This window comes from Anabas testudineus, chromosome 6 (genome assembly GCF_900324465.2).
Source record: "Anabas testudineus chromosome 6, fAnaTes1.2, whole genome shotgun sequence".
NCBI lineage: Eukaryota > Metazoa > Chordata > Actinopteri > Anabantiformes > Anabantidae > Anabas > Anabas testudineus.
Window position 1 is genome coordinate 6,046,743 of NC_046615.1, and position 13,175 is coordinate 6,059,917.

Consider the following 13,175-nt stretch of genomic DNA (forward strand, 5'->3'; position numbering starts at 1 on the left):
CAGCTTGCACGGACACCGTGTGAGGCTCCAGGAAAGAAACGCTGCGGTGTCACAGATGTGATCGTTCGCAGTTACACGAAACGCAGTGATCGCGATCGGACTTTAAACATGGGGAAGAAATGACAGAAAACGTCAGATTTGGGCAATACGAGCAATAATCGGCCGGAAATGAGAGCCAAGGGGCTTATCTGCTGTTCATACATTGCAAGCAGAACTCAGTAAAGTAGTAATGAAACAAACCGGGAGGCTTTAAAGTCGAGCACGGAAATAATGAGACTTGTCAGCACTCGGTGTTTCGATATACCTCCAACATCCAAGTGGCGACCATCCTCCTCATAAACGGCTGAATATCTTTCTGGACGCCTTTGAAATAGGAATACTGGGGTAGAAACCTCTCCTCTATGGTCAACAAGCTCTGCAGGACTCTGTCATCGCACAGGAGGTTCGGATCGGGACGAGCTCGTATGATGGTGTCCATTTCGAGGCAGAGCAGCTCCATGGTGCTGGTGCTTTCACTTAAGTTAAAAAAAAAAAAAAAAAAAAAAAAAAAAAAAGTAGGATTTCTCCTTCGGAAACGCAAAAGCAGCGTTACAGAGCAAAAGAAATGTAAAAAAGATTGCAGGGAAAGTCTTTTAGAGGCATAAAAAGTGAGACTGCAGGGGCTCCGTAAGAGTAGTCCTGCCTCTCCTTGTTGAGAACTTTTTCCTCTCCCTACAGTGCGCCTCTACTTTCATCCGCCTGGCCAGCTCAGGCGCATTTCAACTCAGCATGCGCCACTGACGCAATTCACTTCATTACCTCTGTATAGACCAGACGCAACATGCTGCACTCCTATCCCCGTTTCTTCTATTGTGACACGCGAGGCAACTTTTCGGCGAAGCTGATTCATTTCCAAAAGCCAGATGCCCAATAAGACACATGTGCAGCGCACTTTCCACTATTGTTTGGACACATTCGTGTCTGAGTGAGGCGGGGATGCGCCAATTCATCATCTAAAAGCTTCACACACATGATGTGAAAACACATCACTGACTAATGTTTAATGAAGACTGGGTGCTTTTTGTGTCTCTGTTGTTATAGATGCACCTTTTGTTTGTTTCTTTCCTTTATGGTGATGATCACACAGTGATACAGTCACCTAACACGTTATCAATAAATGAATGAGCGGCTCATTCTTATTCTCACATCTAATATAATAAAACATATTAACAGCATTAAAAGGCTCACAAGAAAACCCAGCTTCACTTGCTGATGTGCAACAAGTGCCCCCTTGTGAAACCACCTTGAATGGGTTTGGAGGAGTAGAAGTCAAATCTTCAGCAGGCGACTAATTCGTATTGATTTGGAACTTAAAGCAACATGTCTGCCAGCGTCGACGAATGGACTCTGTGAACCTCCAGGTTGATTACGTCGCATGTAGATGCTGCACTTTATGTGGCCATAAACACTGCATGTTAAGAGGCATGCATGTGCGCGCGCACAGACACGTGCACAGCGCAGACCGACCCACCCACCCGCTTTTAACACACACACACGCACACACACACACACACACACACACACACACACGGTCTTATGAACTATTTTTTTCATAGCAGCCTCAAACTGCTTGTGGTTTAAGAGATAGCTTTCTAGGAAATTTGAAGCAGCGTTGAATTTTTTTTTTTTTTCTTCTTTGCATTATCTTCTCCTAAAGATAACACAGAGATGACAGTGTTTGGCTTTCGCTCAGCCCGAATAACACCAAACTAATCCGCCAATTCCTGCAATAAAGCACTGTTTTAATTAGAAGTCTGTAATAATTTACGCGGAGAGAGAGAAAAATAAGCAGGTGGAAACGGAGCTGAGAGAGTTAAGTCATTGAGCAGATAATTAAAAAATGACTGCCAAATGATTTAGCCTCACATACAGTCACAAAGAGAATCTGCATGGGTAAATATGTTAATCCCCCTCCTATTCTTAGTCAACTTCAAAGACTGAGTGCTGAATAAAACGAGACCTCGGTGCATCAGGGGAAGACTGGGGACTGTAAAGTCCTCAGAGCTTTAGAGCTGTTAATTTCCATCCGAAGCTTGTTGGTTATATAGCCATGGTTGTGAGAAAAGTGGGGGAAATGTCTCTTTAAAGTTTTTTTTTTCCAGTCTAAGTTGTTTCCTCCTCCCTGTGTGTCTATTTGCATAGCCAATAGTTCCACAGCGATTGTTACTGGGCAGACTTCTTCTATACCTTCCTCTCTCTCTCTCTCTCTCTCCTTCCAGTGCTGTGGTCATTAATCAGTCTCACCCCTTAAAGGATGTCGCGGCTGGTTAAACAGCACATCTAACACACGCACATCAGAAAGCCTGAGTGGCATCATGCGGGACCAAAGTTTGGTGAATTCCTGTCCTGTCAGAAAAGAAACTGCGGCTCAACTCAGTCTCAGATTCACTGATTAAAACTTACACAGAGAAGAGCCGGTTTGCGCCTGGAGAGCCATATTTCCGCATCCACTGCGCACTAAATGTCTTTTTAGAAACAAGTGTCAGTGTATTAAAACAGGAGATCAGCCCGATGACGAGGAAATTTATCACATTTTTACATTTAGGAGGGAAAAAACGATTCCCACCGCAATTGTAGCTCTTTCCAGATGAAAAATGATTTCTACACTTTATGACAAATGTAATTAATTATAGTTTGTCGGAAAAGGTGTTGACTTTAAATGAGCATATTTCTATTTGGATACACAGTTGACTTATGTGATAAAACTGTATTTTAAAGTCATCAGAATTAGGAGCTGCGCGGTTTCTGATCAAATTCAGCAGTTCACAAAGTTTAAAAGAAGCCAAAGGGACTCAAATGTGGCCAAACAGGGTGCAGCGATGGAGAGACAGGTGCTCCAAATCACCCACACATCCAACCGCGTCAGGTGGTCCCAGCTCACCAGGATGCGCAATGACGCATCACAGAGCCACGCACGTCAACCATCCAGCACCACCAAGCTCCGATGAAGCCACTTCTGCTTCTCTGTAAGCAAATACGTCATTTTAAAGTTAAGAAAAGTTGCAGATCTATTGAACATCGCCATCATATATAGAGAAACTTAAATGTCACTCAATTAAAAGAAAACAAAAACATACCCAGTGAGTGAGAGCATGATATGACTAGTTTGTGTTTTAAATCAATTAACAACATTAAACTAAGGTTGAATGATGATGATTTTTCACCCTTAAACAAACATTTGGATGAAGCAGCATGTCAGGACACACTGCTGTGTTAACCCGCTCCTCAGCAGCCTTTTTTTTTTTTTTTTTTTTCTGCAGCTCCTGCAGCGGAACAATGACGACAGCGGAGTGAGATCACAAGTAGCAGCGGCGCATTTTGTCCCCCGGAAGCATTCAATTACCATATCAGAATAAAATCGGAACATAGCCCGTGGGTTAGAGACATTAAGAAGTGGTGATCCAAACCAATCAGAGGTTTTCTACAGAGGAGCGCAGTCCAACAATACCGAAAAGTTTGGTTAAAACAAATAAATAAATAAATAAAAAAAAGACCCGCCGCCGCACACTGAAAGAAACACCACCACACACACCCATCCAATTAGTTAGTTTAAACTTTTCAAATGTTTTTTTTTTTTTTTTTTTTTTTAAATAAAGATTGTTAAAAATCAGCCAACGCGCATGGGAACACTGGTGTGCAGCTTATCAAGTGGCGCTAACATCTGGAAACCATGTGGAGCTGTTCAGCTTTGTTTTAATGACTATTAATTATAGAAATGACCGAGTCATTATTAAGTCCTACTTGTAGATGAGTTTTTTTTTTTTTTTTTTCTTCCTCCGCGGTGCTTTCAACGTGAGCACATTTCACAGACATGAATCAAAGAGGGAGGGTGGTCACTTTTTGCAGTGACTCATCATCACCGCACCTTTCAAATCACCGTTACACCGAGCAGACGCAGGCAGATGACACCCCGACGGGGGACACAGCCCATGCGCTTTTTTTTTTTTTTTTTTTGGTTTGGTTTGGTCTTCTTCTTCTTCTTCTCCTCCGCGTGACGCTGAGAAAAATGTCCCACAAGAGACAAGAAAGAGTCGGAGGGGAATTTGACAGGCTCACATCAAGACAGGGAGTGTGGTGAAATGACAGCAGCGTGTTAGTTTGGATGTAAAACAGACAAGGGGTGGCAAATTAAACAGCTCTGCCTTTCACATCAAGCCTGTAAAGTCTCTTTTCTAATCATCTCTCAGGCATGTGGCAGATTGTAATTTCCAAGCTATGTGAAACTGAGCAAACATGAATTATTTTTAGTGTTAAATGAATTCACTTATAATCAATTTTTATAGAATAAATTCAAATATCTGCTTTTTAAAAAGTGCAATCATGTAAAGCTGATTTTATAAGTTTATCTGTAGGGCTACATGTCCATCAGCCTAAAAGTGAAACCAACAGACAGTAAATATATCTGTGTATGTATATATTTATGTATATATGGAACTAAACTAGTCTAAACAGATGAGATGTGTTCAGATATGTAAAAAGAAATACATCAAACACCCTCTAAAAACAAACCCAGCTGCAACAGCAGGTCAACAAATGCCATGCTGGAAATACACCTCTCTATGAAATAAAATTAAAGAAAATCAATCAAAAGATTATGAGTAGGTTATTATAATGTGGCGTGGTCTAGCCCTTCTTAACGCTTGTTTTAAGCCTCCAAAGAAATAGAAATATTAAATAGATTTGATGTAGGAAAGAAACTTTGGTGGATTTATGTGAAATTCCATCAGTGTCTGTTGTGTTTGAATTATGCTTTAACAGTTTAACTACCAGTGTTTGTATATTTTATGCTAATATTTATCCTAAAAACAACAGAATAATTTTTACAAGATTGTTGATAAAGGTATTTACACTCCAAGTGTGTCAGACTGTTGCTGAAAAAAGGTTAAAGACAGATTTACTGGAATTAATTCAGAGACTTAATTATTAGTCAGAAAACAACATAAATAAAATGAAATATTTCATTCTGAAAATTCAAATGTGCTCATTTCCTAATTTTCTGGATAACTAATCATTAGGATTTCTTTTCTGTTTTTGTTTCTGTGAACATATAAAATGTATTACTGTTCAATTACATATAGACCACGTATGGGATAATGTTTAGGGCGGCGCAAATCACAAGGAGGAAAAACAAATTCAATGTGCTCATAATTGAAATTGTTGCTTCAAAAATATAATATCTTCGTAAACACCGGTCACGATAGAGGCGTTTACAAAAGCTGTTTAACACAGAGGCAGTTTATTGCAACAGTCAAGCAGCAGGTGAGACGCCAGCAAGAGCCCTGACACGAACATCCAGCAGCCTCCTCCCTCCCCTGCTTCAACTGAGGTGTCGGGGATTCACCTGCTGACTGAACCTGTCCGGTCACTTCACACCAAGTGAACAAAGCTCAGCGCGCGCACCCACGCACGCACACGACATCCAACAACAGCAACGTGCTCCAGCCATGCCCACACTCAACCCTGCGACTGTACGACATCTAAAACAACAAGATGGTTTTCAGATGCTGTACATTCTTCCAGTTTGATCTTGCGAAACCGCTGCGCGATAGCTGCTGCTGATGAAGGATGATTCCATTGGCATCGAAAAACTCTGCTCATTCGTGTGTAATATTTGTTTATCATGATCACATTTCCCCATTTCTGCTGTATTTTTCTCTGCTTGAATAACTGCAGATGTGTGTGGCAAGACAACAACAATACAGCAGAAGACTTACTCATCCATGATAAGAAAAACACCAGACTTCATGCCAAAAAACTCCAACTGAACTGTTTGATGGTAAAATGGCGACATGTAGACAGAGAAAACAACAATGTCACCAAAACACCAAACATCCTGGATGACTTTACAGCACACAGAACAGGTTTAGGGAACACCACAGCAGTAGTTACACTTGAATTGTGGATGCAGCGATCAATCAAGAGCTGCCGTTTAGTGATCAGTCCCACATTAACCCACAGAAAAACCATTTCCAGAAACCAGTGGGAGAGCCAAAGTGTTATCATGCACCTTTTGAATGTGTATGCTTGGTGATAAAGATGGGAACGTCTTGTGTACATCAGCAGAGTTACCACCTGATCCGAACTATCTGTCAAACAACCAGCAATTAACTTTGGATAAACTCAGTGCTACTTCATCCAAATCACCACAGAGGAATCCTTCCTCCTGGACCACTGGGACCCGTCCAGTGTGCACAAAGTGAATGTTTCCAGCGGTGTTGAGAAGCTCGTCCCTGACATCTCCACTAACCACCTGCGAGCTCTCTCTGATTTCCCTCCATGACTGATGTAGCAACAATGCAGCTTTGGCATTGAGCGCTCGCCCTGCAGGTTTCCCTCAGACTCCCTCAGAAATTCTTTATACAAACACGTCCTCCCGAATTCTTTGAGACATGCCCTTATCTTATTAACTGGAAAAGAAACAAGCGGAGAAAAGAAAAGAAAAGAAAATGAAATCAAAAAAGGTGAAGAACAAAGTCTTAATTGTTGTCTGCCAAAGATGTTGACTACACAATGATTGGTGCAGGTGAAAGCCCTCTGTGTTGAGAAGGAGACATCGCCCCTAGGTAAGACACGCTGCACAGCCTCTGGTCAAAACGCTACTGGTGGTGCAGCGCTGTTAACAGGCATTAAACTGTCAGCAATATTGTAAATATACGAGATGTGAACCCCCTTTAATCCTCACTAGTTTAAATGATATACTTATAATAATAATTAGTGTTATTTACAGCGTTAAACGGACACAGCAGCCTTTAAAGCCTTGTTCATTTTCATCATCAGAGGCAACACATTGAATTTGCTGTGTTTTTTAATCAAGGTCCAAGCGAGACAGGGACACGAGAGTGGAAATCGATATGTCAAATCAATTTTGACACATCGGCTGTGTCTTTACATGAAGGTGACAACACCCCGTGTCACCTAATGGTTTAGTGTGTTCCTGTCGCTCCACGGGAACAAGCCTTTCTTGATAGAACCAGTCTTTGCTGTTCTGGGACAGTGTCCCGCCTTGTGCAGGTAAGTAAGGTACAGTTTTGTGTTGGCTGCTACTCTTTAAACTTTAAACTCATCTGAGAATTTGACCAGTGAAACTCTCATCGCACGAGGCTGCAGACATCTTTGTCTCCTCTTCTAAAGCACTGACACAAAGTAACAGCAATTTCAATGTAATAACATCACCGATGTTACTGTGTTACTCTGTCTTTTGTGTCCAACTCATGCAGCTGCGACTGCGTATGGGAAAACAGGCTTAAAGCTTTTGTTGCACTTTCCTCTTGGTCGTCACAACACATCCAGAGCAACATTTTTTTTTTGTTTTTTTTTTTGCTCTAGACAAAGACGGTATCCATCTTTCCACACACAGTCAGCCCTTCAGGAGAGCTGAAATGCGGCGTGAAGCCGTCATTAATAAGTAAAAGCAGCTCAATCCATCACAGGCATTTGGAACAGCTTGTTGAGAGACAGATGAGCTCCTCCACACAGTGTGTGTGTGTCGTGGAGGGCGCGTTCACAGGAACAATGAGGTCTGGTAGCTCTGGACAAACCCTCAGTGAACACAAGCAACAAACTGTCTGGTATTCATTTACCTTTCTTCTAACCTCCCGCCCCATTCTTTCATCCCTGCCTCCTCCGTGCTTCCATCTCCACACTCTGCTTGACCCAGTCTTTTGAAAGGCACCAACAACTCATGCGGTCATCAAATCTGGGGTCAGATGAGCCAGATAGAAAGGTAGGTTTGGAGCACTGCCTGCTAAATAATACCAATATAAAGGATAAACTGTTTCCCATGTTTCTCACACTTTTTCTTTTCCCCACATAAAAGCAGCAGCGCCTCGCTCTACACACAGCAGTGCAGGGTGGCTCAGCTGCTGTTGCTGCACTCTCTTCCCCTCCAGCTCCTCCAGGATTTTCCCATGTTCATATCACTAGCCCTTGACTTTGTCACTCATGCAACAGCTGCTTGCTGATACCACACCACAGTTCCAGCCTATTGCACTCCCTTCTTTCACTACGCAGACCAAGAACAAAGACAGCGTTAATCCAGCTGAGTCCTTGGTGCAGAATGCAAGGACTTCTAGGGAGAGGTTGTGTACGTCAAGAGCGTAACTACATTTTTGAACAAAAAAACTCCTCGGATTGTTTAAAAATTGTGTCTGTCGGTGGTTTGGGAGGATCAACATCCTGAAGACTTCCACCTTGGATCACAACAGGCTCAAACGAAAACAGGTGGGACTTGAGGTCAAGAGAGTCAGAGACATTTCACGGCTTATCAATACAACTGGCTGGCACCAATCAGAGGAATTAACTGATCTCATCCTATCTGAGTCTTTAAACACTGACATTAGATGATAGTGGCTGATATGAGTAACACAGCTGCATCACGCACAACTTCCATATTCAGTAAAATTGCCACTGGCAATTTTCCCTGAATATCCCAATAAGTCATTCAATTCGCACAAATCTTATTTAATCTATGATTCATGTACCGCTCCCAATAATGAACAAAAGAAAATCTGCCTATTTATTTAAGTCTGTCAAACAGACAGAGAGGTACGCAAACATAAAATAGTTAACCATATAGTTCCCAAAATAACACAAGTCACCGAAGAGAAACCTAAAAACCAAACACGCCGAGCACCTGAGCACGTATATGCTCTCACATGCACGCATGCATGCACCAAGTGGTGCTACTGTACTCTTGCCCTTGTTTCCCTATCTTTCCCGCAGATGGTAACAGATGGTACATAGGATGTTAAAGCATACAGAGCCGAGATGAGAATAAGATTACTTCAACAATTATAGAGGGTTTCCCTGCTGCTGCTGCAACTGCATCAGGTGCTCACCTATCTGCTGTGGCCAAAAATAACGCACGGGTGCTGTGCTGCGGGATGGAGAGAGAAGTTACACACACACACACACAAACACATACACACACACACACACACGTGTCGCAGGGGAACAGAAGATGCAGATGTAGAGATGGAAACACCTGAGCAAGAATGCACAAAAATAATCAGGGTTGAAATAGACAAAAACACACAGACACAAAAAAAGCCTTAGTGATTAGTGATAGAGACAAATGACGGGGGGGTGGGGGGGTGGGGGGCATCACCGTGGCTCCCCTGGCAGGCGTGCAGCTTCATTACAGCACCACACATGAATGTGCATCATCCTCCCCACCACTCTAGATCAGGCTGCAATAATCTGATCCTTTTGGGAAACTGAGGTGTTGGACTGTAATTTATAGGCAGTGTCTTTCACCCCCCCCCGGCTCTGCCAGTGGCGTCAGCCCCTGAGCCACTGTGTGTGTTTAACGGCTACATGTGTCGCTCCCTATCTTGCTCTCCGAGTGGCACAAAGGTAAAGGGAAGCTTAACAGCCTGGGAAAAAGTTGAACAGTGTGAAATTACCTTGATCCAAAGATTCCTGCTGCATACCAGCCCAATGAACCCATAACAGAGCAAGCACTCAGTCAGAGAGCCCTGCCTGCAGGGAACAGCTGAGACATTACAGAGAGCGAGAGAGAGGGAGAGAAGGAGGGAGGGTAGGGGGCTGTAGGGAGGTGAAAGAAAGATAAATGGGAGCAGGAAAGAGGCCCACCTCCAGCAATCTCCAGTCTACTGTCAGTGGTAGGGGGTCAGAGTATCTGTAACTAATGTACATCCTATGATAATGCTGGACAACTGGTAGGTGGGGAACCAATGACTTGGTTAAGTCACATTTCACACCGAGGGGCCTGAATGGGGAATTCTAGGAGGAGCAACTGTGGGGGCTGAATGATGTTGGCAAAATATTGTGGAAAAATGAGATGACAGCGCTTGTGTCACGTTAAATGTGGATTTTAAACGTGTCATTTTCCTGAAGCATTTACACCATTTTGTAGTCTCCCTGGCACAAGGCAGGTTTAGAGGAGCATCTTGCAGTAACTTTTATTTCAAACAACAAAAGACTAAAGATGTAAAAAACAATCTGTGAACAAACAAGTTGTGTCTGCGTTATGGGAAAGAAGATTCTTTAGATAGAATTAAATTCTTTTCAGCTACTTGCTCTGTCGGGTAAATCATCTACAGTAAAAAGAGGCTATGACTTCACTTTGTTTTTTACTTTTTTCATTTAATCTACAAAGAACATTGTTTTTGTGATTTTCCAAAAATAGTTTAATTTAAAATAATTTCAGGCAATGCACTCATGTCATTCTGAGCAGAATTTCCTTTTAGTACACTTGTCATATCAATTTAATTTATGGTTAGCAGCAACCTATTTAATTACAGAAGGTTTATTATAGATGACTAAAACAATACAATCAATTAGTAGTTCTTAATTTTATTTTGTTCATGCTCTGTTACAGGTTAATGTTATTAACACTGCATACGCTAATAATACATTTATAATAAGGATAAAGTAAGGAACTGCATACATCAGAAATTATTCTAGAAATTAATTAAGATTAACATATAGAACTAAACAAATAAGGAAATTCATGAAAATAAATTTTAGTTAATTTAGTTTTTCACTTTTGATCATAATTAGTTTCAGTATTCTTATTAGTAAATTGTGTTTCTTTTAGGTTCTTTTATTGGCATATGCATCTGCATTAGATGAAACATTTAATTTAGGGATTTGGTAGATTAATTTGTCATGTTCATGATTTCTTTCTTTCGTTAAAACAATATACTGAATTAAATAAAAACAAACAAACATACAAACGCATTTCTGGTATAAAAAGAATAAAGACAGTCACAGATCGGACTACACTGCGTCCTCATGAATGGTGGCACAGACAGTTTGTTGTGATTGTTGCTTCTCTCTCAGACACAACAATGTCATGATAAAGTTTGCGCCGGCTGAAGACCCAAACACCCCTGCTTGCTTACTTCCTCTCGTCTCTGATACTGTTTTTCTATATTTAAATCGATGGCGTCCACATAAAACCAATCATGCGCTCCCTGCTGCGGTAGTCAAACACCAGAACAGCCTATTAACACTGTAATTGATAGTTCGTGCACAGTAAAAAAGGAACAAAAAAGCTTTTATTTCAGGGGTAAAAAAATCGTTTTAGAATTTCCACTTCGAAATGAGAAACACTTGCTGACTGATTACAGCTAATTTTCAGCACATATCTTTATTCTAATTTATAACAAGAAAGACTCCTGAGATGACTGAATTCATTGGTTGATCTCAGAGAAAATATCAGCTAAACAGAAAAATAAAAACACCTTTTAATGCTTTCATTGGTGTTGGCTCTTTGGCAAAATCTATATTTTTTTCAGTGATGTAAAAACAGTTTAAATATACTCTTAAACGACTGGAAAATCATTGGCATGGCTTTGTTATGTAGGGGATTCCCTGCAAATAACACCACGAATTAGGCGAGATAATTACTTTAGCATTGACTAATCAAAACACCAAAGACAGCTGGAGGAGGTGAACCCGTTTCAGGGTAATTCAGAAACGACCAGTTCCTGTGTTTGTTGGTTGCACCTGTTTGTTGAGTGCCAGCGTGTGATGAGCTTATTCTTATCAGAATATCTGCAGAGCCTCTGTAGACATGCTCTCTCTCTCTCTCTCTCTCCCTCTCATTTGTTCATACCCAATTAGAGAAACCTGCGGCACGTACCGATCCCGACAGCACCGGATATGAGCAAAGGTGCACTTTGAGCCACATCTAGAGCAATGTAACCTGAGTGCTGATGGGGAGTGTGACATCAGGCTAATCAGGTGCAACTCTTATGCTGCACAACTGTACGGCATAATCGAATTGCCTTCTGACAGCTGCTGTATGTGCATTAGCATGTCTATATGCAACCTGCACACACTCGCTGTCAAGTCTTACAACAACACAGATGCACTATTTCAACTTAAACGTCTGAACATAGCCTCTTCAGTTCTCTGCACATAGACATTTCTACGCAACAGGTTTATCAACTGGTTCATCAATGAGAATCAATCAGTATTGTGGAGAGGACAATAATATACGGTACTGGTTGGGTGAGTTGAGGCTTCCTAGGAAAGCTGCCTGTTCAGCAGAACTCCAAACAGTTCAGTTGTACCTTTGGCAACGCTGTGCCGAAAATGGAGAAGTGCTTTCATCTTTAGTTAGTCAACATAGAGAAACACAGCCCTCAGCGCTTCAACAAGCTCATTGATTTTATGTCAGGGATGTTTTAAACTTCATGACTGGTTAATTTAACTAATGAATTAACTACTAATCCTAAACTATGGACAGTCTCCTGCGTAGAGCTTCAAAAACATACACTACTCTGTGACATTCGTAGACCCCGTAGACACTCATTTTTCTATTTATGCTGCATTTGCTTCTCACTGGGAGCTGTGTTGAACTTGTAGATTTCATAAAAGCTAAAGTAAAAATAAATGAATCCTACTTAACTAGTCATGTTGTAACTCTGGAGAGCAGAGCACTTGTCCTTTTCAAATTATTTCAAATAACACAAGTTCCTCCAAAATAACATATTAAGACAGGTACTTAAACAAACGGCGTGTCGTGTAGCCTGGCGCTCATTGCAGTTGTTCCGATGACTTTTGACATTTAAACCAGTCCATCTTGTTCGTTGTTGCCTGGTTATCGCACGTTTAAATTCGTCATCAGTCTTTTTTCTCTTTGCCGGCAACTAAAGAGAGCACATGACTGAAAAATTTGATAAGATTCAATGTTTGATTGTGCAGCAATTCTGGGGGAAAAGTACAAATAAAACATTTCATTGAACTTGCTGGATGAAAAGAGAGAGAGCACACCAACAGTGGCAGCTGCAGTCAAAATAGTATCAATACATAAATGTTTGGTGCTCACATTTTTCTCCCCTCACAGCATGACACACAGACAAGATTCAAAGCAATACAACAGTACCTTACCAAGCCCCACTACGAGACTCAAGTCCAAGGTGGGGTCATTGAAAACTGAGTGGACCAGTGAAGGGTAAAGCTAACTACATTTTCTATCTTGGGAACCAGGAAGAACTATGCACATAGACACAGCTTCTGGTTCGTCCTCATCGGCATGAAAGCGGTGGACTCATTGATGTTCCATTAGCTCTGGAATGTCTACTGTGGATTGACGGAGCAGCCGCTCATCACAGACTGGCATTCACCTTTCAATCACCCACCCCCATCAATCCCCACCCCTG

The 13,175-nt window shown here is 41.5% G+C and overlaps 1 protein-coding gene across 2 annotated transcripts in view; it reads right to left on the minus strand.

The window, feature by feature from the left end:
• Nucleotides 1-13,175, minus strand: part of ccnd2a (cyclin D2, a) — a 127,429-nt gene that overhangs the window by 18,145 nt on the left and 96,109 nt on the right. The window contains exon 1 of one of the 2 annotated variants that reach the window (XM_026366144.1): nucleotides 305-1,169. The exons of the other annotated variant lie outside the window; for it this stretch is intronic. Coding sequence (XP_026221929.1) covers nucleotides 305-499 — 195 coding nt within the window. The 5' untranslated portion in view covers nucleotides 500-1,169. Of the gene's footprint in view, nucleotides 1-304; nucleotides 1,170-13,175 lie in introns of those variants that run through there. 2 annotated transcript variants of the gene reach the window in all.